The 16,475-nt window shown below is 32.8% G+C and overlaps 2 protein-coding genes across 11 annotated transcripts; one reads left to right on the forward strand and one right to left on the reverse strand.

The window, feature by feature from the left end:
- Window positions 1-776: 776 nt before the first annotated feature.
- Window positions 777-6,449, forward strand: Bm10856 (Uncharacterized protein; the record flags this gene model as incomplete). 3 transcript variants are annotated; one of them, XM_001900399.2, is made up of 9 exons in its annotated part: window positions 777-911; window positions 2,936-3,181; window positions 3,985-4,154; window positions 4,267-4,448; window positions 4,586-4,797; window positions 5,017-5,205; window positions 5,439-5,651; window positions 6,036-6,194; window positions 6,282-6,449. In XM_001900399.2, the coding sequence occupies 9 exons, from the start codon at window positions 777-779 to the stop codon at window positions 6,447-6,449; spliced, it is 1,674 nt and encodes a 557-aa protein (XP_001900434.2). The 3 variants fall into 3 exon arrangements, with proteins under 3 accessions (XP_001900434.2, XP_042932951.1, XP_042932952.1); XM_043077017.1 differs by lacking the exon at window positions 777-911 and having other exon boundaries at window positions 2,936-3,155; window positions 4,016-4,154; window positions 4,586-4,807; window positions 5,090-5,205; XM_043077018.1 differs by lacking the exons at window positions 777-911; window positions 2,936-3,181; window positions 3,985-4,154; window positions 4,267-4,448 and having other exon boundaries at window positions 4,723-4,807; window positions 5,090-5,205.
- Window positions 6,450-7,112: 663 nt separating this feature from the next.
- Window positions 7,113-15,462, reverse strand: Bma-pxl-1 (Uncharacterized protein; the record flags this gene model as incomplete). Of its 8 annotated transcripts, none has more annotated exons than XM_043077019.1 (10): window positions 7,113-7,178; window positions 8,960-9,094; window positions 9,472-9,567; window positions 9,646-9,819; window positions 10,418-10,552; window positions 11,241-11,292; window positions 11,620-11,701; window positions 12,002-12,081; window positions 12,258-12,375; window positions 15,450-15,462. In XM_043077019.1, 10 exons carry the CDS (start codon window positions 15,460-15,462, stop codon window positions 7,113-7,115), a joined length of 951 nt encoding a protein of 316 aa, XP_042932953.1. The 8 variants fall into 8 exon arrangements, with proteins under 8 accessions (XP_042932953.1, XP_042932954.1, XP_042932955.1 ...); XM_043077020.1 differs by lacking the exon at window positions 15,450-15,462 and adding an exon at window positions 13,972-14,041; XM_043077023.1 differs by lacking the exon at window positions 7,113-7,178 and adding an exon at window positions 8,101-8,367.
- Between the last annotated feature and the right edge of the window lie 1,013 nt (window positions 15,463-16,475).

Here is a 16,475-nt window from a genome sequence, read left to right on the forward strand (position 1 = left end):
ATATAAAAATAGCAGAAAAGTAGCACAGATGAGACCAAAGCCAAAATAAATTAAAAATAGCTCTTTGGAAGAAATTGAATTGTCTGTGTGATAAGTAAAATTGAGAAGAGAAATTTGAAGAAAATTGAAAATCCGCCATCTGCAGTGGTTAGTTTGTATTAAGAAGCATTATGCTGCATATTGCTCTCATTATTCTACTCTACTCTCTAACTTAGTCTTCCTATTTTATTCTCTCAAAACCTGCGAAAATGCTATCAACTTCTCAAATATAAGATTTTTTTTTTTTTCTCATATTTGTTTTTTATTAATTTATGAAACTATGCATTCGGCACATTAAACGTTAACGATTAATTATTTCAAAATATGGCAAGTCCGTAACTAAAAATTTTCCTCTCAGCATTTAATAAGCACCATGATTGCTTTGCAGACTAGATAATTGCAAGTGCTGTAGTTTCAACATTCTTAGCCCTCTTCGACACATCCTACCACTCTATGTGGATCCCTTATAAGTGATGACAAAGATCTAGAAGCCTTTTAGATATGCTTGCATCGTTGAGACGAACTTTTGGTAATGTGTCAGTGTAATTGACATTCCATTGGTTACAACATGGTTGATTGATTAGCATAAACTAGGAGGGATAAAGCTAAAGAGATGAAATCAGGCAAACCAGTGATGATATTTGTAAAATGAATTCCTTGTTCGTCGATGACACGCAGACTAATACAATAAGTTGTCTGTGTGAATAATCAATAAGTAAGTAAGTTTGCAGGGACAGATGGAAGTGAAAAAGAAATCCGTCACAACAACATTACTGCTACAGGAATTACCAAATCTACATGATGATGATGATGATGACAGTAGCGAAAAAAGCGATCAATGGGAAATTAATCATTTAGTTGGCATCAATAAGGTTTGTAAGGATTCTCTTGATAAGCAAAGGTTTATTTACATGGATTTATTTGTTTGATTTGTTTGTTTCATCAGATTATCATCCCTTTTGTGTAGATCGAAACGAAATGATTTCTTATCTGTGGACAGGCAATTAGAAGCAAAGTGATTCTGAATTTGTTGTCAAGAAACATTCAGAAAACACATGAAATTCCCCAAACTTATCCCCGAAGATCATTGCATTTTTCTCAAATAATGTATCAGTTTGTTAGCCGTCTTCTTTCTTCTTTTTTTTTCTTCTTCTTCTGATTCTGATTTTCTAATTGACGAAGTTTTTGTTGGTAAAACATTCCATTAATAGATTTGACATATGAAAAAGAGTTGGAACCCTTCTGGCATTATTGAGTATTTTTAATTGATTATGGCATATTTCATATTTGTTTGTTTTATCTGGCCTGTTTTAATTCACCTTTCCGGATAGATTTCTATAAAAGCGAAAAAAGTTTTTGAAATAAATGTGTTTTCGAATATTGCCGGAAATTTTGGTTCATCTCGGTAATTTCATTTGCAATACGGTTTTCCTCAAGTGATGGCTGATGTTTGTATAAACTTATTCATTATTCATTGCTATTTTCGTAAAGCTCAAGTGAAAGCTTTCCAGCTGGACTATATTAATAGATATATCCTCCTTTTTCTTCTCTTCATTGCCTATTAATTTAACTTTAGTTTTTTCATCTTATAATATTCCTGCGCTTCAACTTTCTTCTAATTTATTTTTCCTTTATTTTTCCAAAAATACCTTTTGACAAATGAGATTATTAGATATCTATGTCTGATAAATCAGCTAAAAGATTTCATTAAAAGTCTTATCTTCCATAAACTTCCATGATCGTAAATTGTATAGCATTGGTCATACTGTCGTCACCCTCAATGTTAAAACTTAACCTTCTTGTGAACTATTCAAGACGTTTTGTGCGATTATTTTCATAAATTACTTCATCCTGATCAATAATAGGGACGAATTAAAATTGTGGAGAATGTAATGCGAGGCGCACTTGTTAATCATTGATGAGATAGATTCATAGCGCTGCTGAAAAAGCCGCCCTGGCCCTGTGAGTGAAAAGGGAGTAGTATTCGGCTGGTGACTTCAGGAATGCATGCGAGATAGGCCTCAATCAATGGTTTCACTGTTCCTTTCACATAACAAGATACCTACTACCATTTCTAGTAAATAGATCATCCCTTGATGCTCCACAACATACACTCACTCTCTTCCTTTTTTACTCTCCTAACAACGATTCTTATTCTTCTTCCCTTTACTTGCACTATGCTGAGATAATTATCAAAATTTGCCACTTGATACTTCTCAAAACTTCAAACACCATCACATCATATTATGGCAGCAGCATTGTGTCATATAAGGATATTTCCTAAGGCTTTTATTAGTCTGTTTTGCTCTTCCAAATGTAAAATAGTTGATATTTTATAATAAAATGCTTGCAGTCATAGATGAAAATAAATATTGAAGAGAAATATTTTCAAAATTGAACCAATGGAGCAGTCTAGAAAGAAAATCGAATCTTGTCTTCTTTACTGATATTCACTACTGATATCGCATTCTTTTCCCACATAGAAAAAGCTTTATCTGTAGATTGTTTTCATATTTTTATCTCTTATTACAAGCGGTCTTTGAAAAGTAATTTTTTTCTTGCATAAATTAATTAACCTATGCTCGCTAGGAATACTTGCGATGCAATATTTTGCTACTTTTGGACCTTAGATGTGTGAAAATGCAATCAAATGTGGTTGTAAAAGAGTCTACCAAATGGTTCATCGTCTGGAGTACAGGTACTGGCAACAAATACTCCAGAGTAAACCTTCTATTAAGAGTAAACCTTCTATTAAGCTTAGTAACATCAAAAACATGTGTCACTATAAATAACAAGCTATGTTGGACACTTTATCAGTTCATTCTTATTTCCGAACTTTGCGAAATATTCAGAAAGCTAATATCACTGTAAGAGATTGGATTAAATTCAAATTCAGATGGTTGGTTGGAAAAAATATGCGCGAATAATTTTGCCTCACATCGGTCTCATTATTTTGTCATTGTTGTATGCCATTGGTGGTGCACTTGCATTCTATCATTTGGAACGACCTAATGAAATTGCTGTGAGACGTGAAAGCTTGAAAGATATTTCTGCTCAAAGAAAATTGATGCTTGACGAATTATGGATTATGCTGAATGATGAATCAATCTCAGATGGTATATGCAGTATTTATAATCAATCAGTCTGTCATTTAAATCTGAAATATAGGAATGCAAGAAATTTGGATTCATAGAAATGATAAGGCCAACTAAAGTACTTGAGTAAAGTTAACATGTTTATTATTATTGTTATTATTACCGTTATTATTATTATTATTATTATTACCGTTGTTATTATTATTATTATTAATATTAATATTAATTATTTCGAAGAAAGTATTTTTTGTCTTACGTCAGACATTCTAAAATTGTAAATTTGAAATGTGTACTTTTAACCTTAATGGTTTCATGTAGATTTTTACAAACAAATTGAGGTAGAGAGCTGAAGAACTAGCAAAATGACAACGTCGACATATACTGTACGTAAGCAGTTTTAATTGTGAGAGGAATATACGAAGAACAAGGATGTCGAGGAGGAATGCCGCAAGAGAAGAAAGAGGAAAGAGCAGCTCTGAGAGAGAGAATTTCGAAGTGTCTGGACATTTTATTAATTTATAAATCAGTGCGAAGCTAATTGTGAAGCGATGAGAGCGGAGTGAAGAGGACAGTTGAGGTCAATATTTGATAATAATATTTGACCAGAATTGAGCGTCTTGTAAACATTAGCCGAGAAGTTAGAGTGCAGGGATAGGAAGAGATTAGCACCGATGGAGTGGAATGCACAATCCTATAACCTAACGCTGCCATTTTTTATTTTTGGTTGGAAGTGAGAAACACATCTGAAGAAGAGACTTGTTTACGAGTGTACAAGTGCAATATTCACATTGGCATTCATTCATTCCACTGATATCGCTGTTCACAACACTTTCCACCTCTTAGAATATAGTCTTTACAAGCGCAACTGACATCATCCTTAGCTTTTGTTATGCGCAGTCATTGTTATCAGAGTGTGTTATCACGTCAACTGCTTTCTTTTATCTTGTTCGCTTCTATCGCACTGTGCACTTTGTTTTGGCCTACGACAACAGCTTATGAATTAAATTACTATTTGGACAAGTAAGCTTCCTAGCCATTTAGCATAGTTATAATTATAAGCAAGAATCATCCGTAAACGATCTTTAATCTTCTTAATTAAATGAAGTGTACAATATATATATTATATATACAGGTATGCAAGGGATACGATACAGTCGATACATGCAAATTTCTCACTTCGACTTTTATCAAATGCCGCTGATGAAGAACTTAATGCAGTGCTGTCACCACTATCACTGGCGATAACGTTATCACTCACCAGTGCTGCTGCAAGTGGTATTACTAAGTTGCAGATAAACGATGTTTTCGCGAAAGGTATTCTTCATTTCCTCACTATAGTCAAAATGCAATCAAGTGTTTGAACAGGGAATTATCTGAAAGGGAATTGAAAAGGGAAATTGGTAAACTGTAGAATTGATTTTTTTTAGGCCCTTATTTATGCTGTTTTTCAGGTTTCAGTTATAATACGGTACAGAAGTATTATTCATTACTAGCCAACAGATTACTACCAGGAAATAATGGTACGATAGTTGCACCTGGTCTCTTGGTAGTTCTACATCTATGTGGTCGTGGTACTTTAAGCAATGCTATGATAGACATCGCACGGGATTATATGGCTGATGTACTGCAATTTGATTGCAAAAACAGATCGGCCACTGCCACAGTTGGTTTTTGTAAGTCTAATTGTGAAAAAGAAAATTTTCTCTTTGTGAAATGGACGACGAGATGTTTAGAATATAAAGCTGTATAGCAGATGAGTTTATCAGATAGTACCAAGGTAATAATTGTGGAAGTTACGTGTTTTTTACAATTAATTATCCCTTGACTATTTTAGGTGACCTTAACATCTAGATAGCTCAACTGATTTATCAGCTCTTTTCAGTTTATCAATCAGTGGATTGCAAACCAAACGAAATCAGAGTTTAAAATCTTTACAAGAAATGTTTATAATGCAGATTGGCATTTCATGCTCGTCGATAGCTTTTATTTGAATGCTGCTTGGCATTATCCATTTGATGAGAGAAGGACAACTGCGAAGGATTTCTATGTAAATGAACACACTGTCACTCAGGTAGGTACTTATTTCCCTACCGACCATTCACTCATTGTTTTTAGTAACAACTCGAGATAAAAGGTAAAGTTAAAGATGAATTGCGTCGATCTTTTTTGAAAGTATCAATAAATTTATAGCTTCCACTCCGACGTAAAAGACTTGTAAAGATGAATATAACTGAAAGTCAAAAAGTAAAGGTCAAAAATAAAGCATTACTCTTGGTCTAAGATTTTACTCATGTACTGTTGCAGGTGGAAATGATGTCCATGTGGGCATTTGATAAATTTAAATACACCGAAGATGCTGATGTACAGGTTCTCGGTCTTCCTTATCAAGTAGATTCAAACCTTTTCCTTTACATATTTTTACCACGAGAGAAATTTGCGTTAAGAAGTGTTGTGCGCGAATTGACTGGGCGTCGTCTCCTGTTTTTGATTGCAAGATGTAAAATAGTGGATATTGAGGTAGACATTTAATTAAGTTTTACAAATTAAAATTGATATTGGGCATTTGCTCTAATATATTTATAGCATTTATGCAAAGTTCGATTTGGACTTTCCACAATATAGCTATGGCCCAAATGGATTTTCAAGAAGTGAAAAACTATTTCGGATAATTGAACATAATTTGCTCAGGAGATGGTCTACAAGATAGATAATAGGAAAAATCTGTGTCCATAAAGGGAAAGCCAAGCACATTTATATCGCATTATCGACTTTTGGAATCAGAATATTATCCAAGTAATTAATGTAAGCATAGAGAAACTGTACCTTGAAATGGCTTTGAAATTATTATTAATGTGTTCTTTTCGGATAAAACGTCCGGAACTTATGTTAATACTATTTAAGGTTGAAATACCTCGATTTTCGATAGAAAATCATTTTGAATTGAATTTGCCATTGGCAAATCTTGGAATAGTGGAAGCATTTACCAGTCGAGCTGATTTTCCGGCTATTTCACTTCAGAAAATGCATGTCTCGACGCTCATTCAAAAGACACAATTTGAGGTGTTAATTTCATTAAATTACATTCATCGCATGAATGATTGGATGCAAATCTTATGTTTACGCAACTATTTATTCCTCTTACTGCAGATTAATGAGAAAGGTTCGTACCCGATAAACAGCACTCATGAAATAATAAGCGACGAGTTAACTGTTCTGTGGCAAGGTGGACACATCAAATTCATTGCCAATCATCCATTTATGTTCGTCATCACAAAAATTGACCAAATGATCCTCATCGGACACTATTTCAGTTGAAGAGCTGATGATATAAATTGGTTAACTTCAAGGAGAAATTCTTTGTTTAACTGATTGTCACTTGAAAGTTCTCCTCACATGGTTCTTTTTTCTCTGCTGTTACTGAACGGGTCCCACGTTAATTTCTGCTCAGGTAAAGCATATTTTAATAAAGTATCCCTCAACACATGTAATTGTTCCTTTACTATTTATACGGGAACCGTACAATTTAAAATACATAAAAGATAGTCAAATAATATATTGAGTTGAAACCTCCTCATAACTAGTTCACTAATCTCGGTGTTAAACGTCAACATAAGCCTTCCTAAGATTAACCTTTTCTCAATTATTAGACTAGTATCAATATGTATAGCTCTTTCTCAATTATTAGGCGATTAGGCAAACTAAGGAAGCAAATTCTTTATACCCTAGTATTTTATTAAATTGGAAAATTGGTACATTTTAACTGCATCATATGTTGCGGGCTAGTTTTAACTCTACTTTTGAATGTTTTATTGAAGTTAAAGAATATATATATATATATATATATATATGAAGAAAAAAAATGTCAAAAAGATCAGCAAGGAACCCCAATCAGTATCATATGCGAGCAATTTATATATCTATTTTTGAACTAACTGATATCCATAAGGATGCATGATGTAGCGTGATTCGAGACCTGAATCATTTCTCTTCCTCCTCGGAATATATGACGTGCATCGGACATCGTCTTATAAAGTATTCATTCCCCTAGAAGGCGAAAAACTCACATTAAGTTTTCTCATTTCATTTCAGGCTAACATTACTTCTCACTAGCAAATAGTTGAGTTATTTGAAAATCAACAAATGTTTTGAGAACTACGCAATTTTACAACTGAAATGGACAGAACAAACAATATGCAGACTGCACTCTTATCATTATGTAGTTAAATAACAATGCAGGCATGCTGAAGACATTGAGTTAAATAATAAGAGAATAAAAAAAATTAAACCTGATTATTAAGACACAACAGGAACCACTATCATGAATCACTGCAACATTCACTCCCATCAAGTCCAGTAATTCTTTGTGCCTCTCCTCATTTTCCATTATATTTTATAACGTTAAAACAATAAAAAAACTTTACGCAGACTGAAGCGCGTAAAGTTTTTTTTGGCGATTTCTTTCATTATCTCCAGCTTTAGAAGTATTAAAAAAACTTGATGCTATGAAATTCAAACATGTCATTCTGGACGGAAATGAATAATATTAAAAGTTGGGAAGAGTCAAGCAGTGTTGCATAAGTATTCAACAAGAGGCATGAAAATAATCTGAATGCATAGAAATTAAAGGTTATGCATATTCAAGCGGTGATATGAAAACAGCACAAAAAAAGTCATTAACTGCAAAAGATCATTAATCATTAAAAAAATCAGTAATAGGGGAAGGGGATGCTATAGATAAAACTATATTATTCGGTACACTATTTCAAGGAATTTTAGGGGATGAGATGATACCACCAGATAAGGAATCGTGAGAAATGTGGAGAGCATGAATGCCATTTCACATGATCGCTGGCCTGGAAGTATAAATATGGTAGACAGCTTCAAACAAGCTGTAAAGTGTGCATGGCGACATAATCGCACAAAAACTAAGACGTGGAAAATATCCCGAATATCTGTGCAAAAAAAATTAAGGATGGGTAGTTTGATAGCATTTGTGGCAGAATGGCTTTCGATCCACTTCCTTGAATGTTCCCTTGTTTAGCTGCTTACGGCAGTAGGAACAGCAGAAATGTTCTGGATGAAATTTCTGCCCTACAGCGGAGACACATCGGCCATTAATAGGCTTTTGGCAGGTAGCGCACAAACTACCGCGCTTCTCGTGATAGTGCATTTCGCACAGTGGCACATTACCGTGCTCATAAAATGATCCTGTTTCGAAAGCCTTTCCACACTCCTAAAATCACTCATCAATATTCCTACTACTACGGAATAGATAGATTACTTTCCCTTCATTTGAGTTAGAAATTCAACGTGAACGATTCAGGCTCACAAACTCTCTAAATACATTCCCAGTGATACTGTATTTTCGATTACTGCTCCTTCTTCTGGTACTGCAACTCGAAATTCTGATATTCCACTATTTTCGTGAATTCATTAACTAGAGTTCTAACGATAGCAGCATTAAGGGACAAAAAAGGAAAAAGAAATCAAAGATGGATGACATTTCAATCCCCTAGAATGACAATTCTACTATGAAGGACTTGAATCTACTACTGCCCACATATGCATAATCGCAGTGGACGCACCAAGACCCACAAAAAATTAACTGATACTCAGTAAGTATCTTTGTTTCCTAATCAAAAGATGATAAAGCTACCATATTTCAGTGAAGGAAAATGTTTAAAAATAACACCGCACTATGATTTTTGTTGAATCAAAAGCTTTATTATTCACAAATGCTAAGAAACAACAAAAATAAAAGAAGCAAAATTCCAAAAGCCTTCACACTCCAAAGCTTGTTAATTTTAAGTTTCTACAAAGATTACCTGACAAATAAAGCATTCAGGATGCCAGTGTGTACCCAGTGCTGTTATAAAATGCATTTTGATCGGATTCTTACAACCATTGCATTTCGGCGCAAACATTCGAAAGAAATCCGTCTTGCAATAAGGTTGTCCGTTCTACAAAGTGTCTCGGTATTGGGTACGATTTTGCAGATCTTTTTTGTGAAAATCATTGCAGAACACTTAAAATCTTTTTAAATCTCTGAAGAAAGACTGAAACAAGAGTAACATAACTTGAGAATTTGAAACACAATACACATTATTCGCAAATGAAAACAAAATCGCCGTTAATATACACCAAGATAACCAACGACAAATTAAAGAATAATGTGGTAAACCAAAACACAGTAAAGTATTTGATATATGATTATAAATTAAGAAAGATAATGGTTAGTAAAATCTTTCTAATTGCATATATTCAATCCAAAACTTTAAATATCGATACTAGATATAGATGTGAAGAGCAAGCAGTTTTTTTCACTAAAAATTCTTACTTTTTCGTGGAATCCTTCTTCACCAAACTGCCGGCCACATTCTGCACATACAAAATGTTCTGCGTGAAATGTTTTACCAAGTGCTGTCACGCATCGCTACAAAAAAGAGGATTAGTTGACTTAGTTGCAGGTAGTTATCATTTGATATCAGAGTTAAAAGATTTGACAACCAACATCTTTGATTGGCCCATTGCAATACGCACATCGAGGAGAGAACATATCGTGATAATCATTCTCACAATATGCTTTACCGCCTCGCTCGAAGAAATTCCGATGCCCAAGTTCTTCACCACATTGGCAGCAGACGTAGTGTCCAGGATGCCACATTTTGCCCAGTGCTATGACTACCTGTGATTAAATATTCACGTTCCATTATTAGATGTTCTAATAATAACAAGCAAAAGTTCAAAACTTCATAAATTTAAAGTGAGATTTGACAATCTTCTTTTAATTTATAATGAAAATGGATCTTTTGCTCATATTTTGAAGAATTCTGAAATTAGTCTGAATTAAATTTAACTTCATTTCTTACAACAGCAAAATATAATCAAAACAACATGGGAAGTTTTGGTACTTTAACTGTAGTTAGTACTGAACACTTTATCGGACAGAAGCACATATCTCGATTAGAAAAGAATATTAAAAATATCAGATAATTCCATCAAAGAGTTTATGAAACGAGAATTTACAGCATTTCCAAATAACTGTCATCGTTATGCTCAAATTCTTGCTAAATATATAGATATAATAATTTTAATTTCATATCCTAATCTGATTTAATCATAAAGATTTTAATTAAAAGTAACAGTGAGTACTCTAAAAATCGACAAGAATGCATGGAAATTAAAAATAAAAAAGTATTGAAATTAAAAATAAAATTGCACCTTCAAGTACAATATGCTTAAGAAGACAATATATTTTAAAAAATGTGAAAAACAAAAAAAACCTGTCCAACGATCGCTTTGCCACACGAAGCGCAATCGCCTTTAGGAATCGTGTTGATGCCATGCTTTGACATATCTTTTTGCAGTGTTCCCAACATCGAATCCAATTGCAAAGGATCGCTCGTGAACGAGTTTTGCTGCAAATGACAACAGTAATCACATTCATGAGTTTAATTAACCAAAAGTTAATTCTTCAAAAATATATCAAACTGCATTTTATTAAGAAGGGTATGAGGACAAAGAACAGCGAATAATAATTTATTTTTTAGAAGATCAAAGAAAAATGACAAAGCAATGTACTTGCTTAGTCGGAAGGGTTTCATAGTCCAATAAAGTTATGTTAAATGAAGAGCAATACACCTGAACGATGGAATATGATAGTCCCAATAACGTTATGCACGAGGTCTTTATCAAAAGGGAAAGGTGAATCATAAATTAGAAAGTGTGAACTGCTAGTGGAGAGGATGAAGTAAACAATCAGAACACTTCTTGTATAAAGCATTTAGAGAGCAAGCTAGTTTATATATGAGCGAAGAAGTTCTGCAAGCGCTCACTATATCAATTCAACCTTTTTCGAGATTTATTGTGAAAGAGAAAACTTGAGAGATTATTCTGAATTATATGATGTAAGCTTCCACTCGTGTTTTTTTCAATGAACATACGGTAGGAAAGTACAGTATGACAGAAAAATAATCATCAACCTTTTTCCTGTTGAATACACTACAAAGAAAATGCATTTCTGATAACCTATTTCTTCATTTAAATCTAAATGAAGTGGTAGATCACAAAAAAGAAATCCAACGACATTGAAAGAATAGCATATACCTGAACAATACCAGATGACTGTGATAAAAGACCACCGACACTTCTGTTGCAACTGAAACAAATTTGAAAAATTTTTTAAACGTTGCATCATATGAACTCCAACTTTGCTACTTTTTATCAATCAAAATAATAATAAGAGTTCTCTGTCTAACAACCAATGGGATTTTTCACCGAAGTAGTTACCAACTTTATAAATATGTCGGAAGTACCACATACAAAATGAAATAGTTTTAATTTATAGCTATTCATCAATGCAAGTAATTATGGGTTTTTTAGACAAGAGAATTTCAGAAACAGAACTGCACATAAATCAATCTTTTTTCACTCAATTATCTTCTGCTTAATTCTGGAAATGAATTATATGAATTAGCTCGCTTACCTGTCATGCTCAAGCTCCCTAAACAAACTCTGCACTGTAGGCCTTTCCGCTTGGCTTGTTAAAGAATTTGCATACCATTCGTCTGTAAAAATAAAAGAAGTGCTTAAATCACTAGAAAGTCTTAATAAAACTGCACATGGTCACATATAGGAAGAAGCATCAAATCTTCTGCTCTGAACTATACAGTTTCTTATTCTCACAACGCCTCTACGAAACAAGTATTAATATTACTAATTATTCTACAAACATGTATGATGCGAAACAACCAAACTTGGAATGCAAGATTTATTTAAACTATATCGGTCGGGTACTATTCTCCCAGCAGGTGATAAACTGAATGACCAGATTTTTTAATTATTGTAAAAGATTGTGAGAAGAGTACCTTCAGGACTTTTCCTTTTTTGTGAATAATCATCCAGCATTTGTTCGATACTGTCTAGGCCATGAAAAGAACTGCCATAACTAAATTTAAATTGTTACATCGAATGATTTTATAGATAAATCAACAATTCAACGAACAAATTGAAAGTAAAATCAATTTCAATAGAAATAAACGTCCACCTACTGCTGTTTACTATTTCAATATTTAACAGGATTGAGAAATTGGTTGAATCACCGAATCATACTTTATAGCATACCTTCTAGTTTGTTCCTGATAGATGGGTTCTAAATCCGATGCACTGGATATGCAACGATCGTTTAATTTAGCTCGCTTCAACACTTCCGTTGTGTGCTGCAGATCAGAAAGCAAAGCTTCTGAAATATATGTGAAAAAATTACACGCAAAATCAAATGATTTAGTAAAAAAAAGATAAAACATTAAAGAAAAAAAAAAAAAAAACACTTTTTATAGTACAAGATAAATCGGAGACAAAGTAGATGGGCTCTAAATATAATGCACAGTGTATGCAAATTTTTTTTTTCAAATTCAACTTCCTACTTTTTAGAAAAATTTTCGAATTTATTAAGATAGACATTTCTGATAAAGGAAGGAAATCAAATGTTCCAAAACACGAAAATTGTAAAATGGCAGCACAGGAGATAAGAGACAAGCTTTAGGACACACGAACTGAAAGTAGAATTTGAATATATTTATAAAATTATTTTCTTCTAATTATTTTTTTTTTCTGAAAAAAAAAAAAAATTATTTTCTGCTGACAATGCCTTTCAACTGTTACTTCAGGTGTACACGACTGTAATAACGCAATGTGCTGGTGTACCTAAACTCTACAATTAAACAAAGGCAAACTACTTCTGGATTAGGACGTCATGGTAAAAATATATCTTGTGTGTATGATGTTTTATAGAAATTTAAAGATCAAATAAAGGTAATACTGCTAAATATATATGCAAATACCAATCAATGATTCTAAATAATCACTAGTTTGTTCTAAAGGTAAGCAATTCATGTCACTTTCAAAAATGAAGAAATGTAAGGAATCCCAGGAAATATAGAGATAAACAAATAAGCCTTATCAATTGAAGAGATATAGTAAAAACTGGACAAAATTACGTTACGTTTCTAGGCATGCAAAAAATTTAACTCATGTAGATCTATTAACATTGAATGAACAAATGAAAACAGAGAGTTACAACAAATTAAGTGAAAGAGAAATACGAATACAATATATAATTTTAACTGCAAAATTAGCACATTTGTATGAGTCTCATATTGTATACTTATGGAAAAAAATATGACAGCGACAGTGAATAATTAATAACAGTTCCAAAAGTGATACCTCAATCAAAAGAAGGTTTTAGAAAGCTCATTAAGATCCTCACTTATGCATTAAGAACAGAATCTTATTTCACAATAATTGGTTATAACCCTATGTTCTATAATAGAGAAAAAATTAATAGCTCGGAACCACTTCTTCAGGTCTCTATATTACATGCAAAATAAAAGTTTTATGAGAAATGATCAAAGAGAATAAAAGCAATAGATTTTGACAAGCAATAAAACCAATGACAAATGGGATGTCCATAGAACTAAAACTACCCCCCACTTCGTTTCATTCATTGTACTATCAAAACTCACATTATCTTCGCGACATATAACGAATTGATGAAACTTTTAAAAACCAACAACTGCTGCAAACTTTGTGTATGCGTGTAATTACGAAAGAAATCACAAATAAGAACAATCGTCACTTTCTTAGGAAAGGTTACTTTAACCTTTCCATTGTTCTTTTTCTTCATATTTCATGACATCCTCTCATATGTAAACATAACAGTTGACATATCTTTACTACCTTAATTTCCTACTCTCTCGTAAATGCTACTACGTAGTGTAAATGTAATATTTTTGTTTGAAAGAATTGTATCACTTAAATAACTGATAACAAAAAGAACCGTTTGCATAATTGGCAACGTCTGCCCAAGTAACAGAATGACGGCCATTATTGCTTGCTGACGTCGACATCAGTAATAACACTTGAAACAGAACTTGCTGGTAATATAAAGTTATATTTATCTGGATATTTCTTCAGAATATAAGGAACTGTTTACATTCTATTGATGCAGACGAAGTTCTATTAGAGGTGGAACGGGAACACTTAGTTCCGTAAAGATGTAAGGAATGAATGCTGTAGAAAAGGTTGCACTAGTACTAACAGGATGAATTATTACAGCTGTAAGGAAATGGAAAAGAGATAGGAGAAAGATAATACAAAGGTTTATTGATCACTAACTCGAAAAAAATGTCTTTTGGTTTTTTATGTTAGTGGGGAAGTGGGATAGATGGACGTTAAATGTTAATCAAAAGTAGTGGTAGGTTTACTATATTCCATGAAATAATGTCCTACAGCAATAGCTTCAACAGAATGGTTGGTACACAAGACACCGTATAATGAAATGAGATTGGAAACAGAATTGTAAAATTTCTAGATAACATATCCTTAATAATCTTTTAATAATGACTGTTTAATGCAACATTCACTAGAAGAGAAATGGATCATTAATTTTTGAATTAAGAAGTGAAGCAAATAGATAAGACGATGCATATTAACAGAAGTTAATGAAAGAATAATGAGGAAAGTTTACTTAATTCAGGACAAAACAGATGATATATTTCTATCGACCATTAAAAGTAGGAAAAGGATCCACTCCTTGGTTTTTAAAATGCAATATACAAAATACGCTAGATCTTTAGATAATGTTTAAAAATGTTGAAAATATTTGTGGCAAATTTTGAAGAGTTGAAAATAAATGTCAAGGTAAATTTATTCAGTAATGAATATGAAGGAAATCATTAATAGTAGAAATGACATATTTATGAAATGTCTTGAAATCGATAATGAAAAACTACTAAATGTGTACGCACTATGGATTTTGGCACTACAAATTATTTCATCACTGTCGAGGATAAGTCAACACAGCTAATTGAGTTCTAAAAATCATAAGCAAAGTTTTCCCGCTAATAATCCTATCTACGGATTGTAAGCGCGAAAAACGGAGGGACAAAAGCTATATAATTCATTTACGCGAAGCAGAGATTGAGTCCATTCATGAAGATAATATATGAAATATATGTGAAGTAATGCATAAAAGTTTGCACTGGCATCTAATCGATAATAATGGAACAATTTAAAAAAGCAATCGAGTATATATAAGAAATAGTTGACTATACTAAGGTATTAAGGAACTGTGAAACTGAATTATATAACAAACGACTCATAATGCGCAAACATGATTTCGAAGGAATTTAAAATTAAGAAACTGTGCAAAACGGAAACAGTTTACGGACTTTGCTCTAGAAGACATTTTTTTTTTAAATCACCAGACGAAATTTTGAGCACAAAGCTTCCAAAAAATTAGAATGATCAGCTCACCGAGATCTTCCATTGTTCAGCAGATTTTCACGATAAATGTTCGAATGAGCAAATATAATCGAATTGGATACGGTCTCGTTCTATTTTTGCTCATCTCCAGCTCTCCTGTAAAGATATAATGGAGTTAACAATAATACACCATATAAGCTTTTCCAAACCATACATCCAAATTTATTTGGCAATTTCGTAATTTTTCAACCAAATCCATTTTTGAAGCACTGTATAATGAACGGAAAATTGAATAATAGGAAATTCTTGAAAAACTCAAACATTAATAATCTTGTTAAAGGTTAGAACATGGAATGAAAAAGAAATATAAAACGAATCATTTACACCATTTACGTGAAACAACTGTTTCACCTTTTTGATCATCATTTAGTAACATTAAAGCCCATCAACTGTCAAAGCGAGATGGAAGGAAGTACAGCACAGTTTTAGAAATATAGTGGTTGAAAAAAGAGACAACATATAATGCAAAAGAGAATGAGATGAGAGTGCCACAGCAGTGCATGTATAGCAGCAATCTATGCTAGCAAGCGTTTCATTGGTTCATATCAAAGTTAACATATGATGTGTCAGAAAGAGTGCAGTGGAATACTCCGTGCTCGCAAGTCTATCAAATACTTTACTACATCTAAGACAAACAACATCTATCATTAGAAATGTTTATTCTCCAACTCGATTATTTCAAACGTCACTGCAACTCTGTATTGGCAGTAGAGCTATACCGATATCGACTGCATTTATTGTAATTGGAGATGATACAATATGTTACAAACAACGACAACTTTCTTGGACAAGAAATACCTATCGTTGTAATCTTTTGGCTGCCAGAAAACTATAGCAAAAAACCACAAGTCATTAGCAACCATAGTTAAGTTATGCTTACGTTTTCCATATCACAAGTGAATCTTTCTTTTTCGGTAATATTATAACTTAATGCTAATGACTAGCATGCAAGTACAGAAAGATCTACTGTTCACTGCCTGCGTGATATCAAAGTAGTCAAATTTCAATTTCATATAC

This window comes from Brugia malayi, assembly GCF_000002995.4.
Source record: "Brugia malayi strain FR3 genome assembly, contig: Bm_v4_Chr1_scaffold_001, whole genome shotgun sequence".
Lineage (NCBI taxonomy): Eukaryota > Metazoa > Nematoda > Chromadorea > Rhabditida > Onchocercidae > Brugia > Brugia malayi.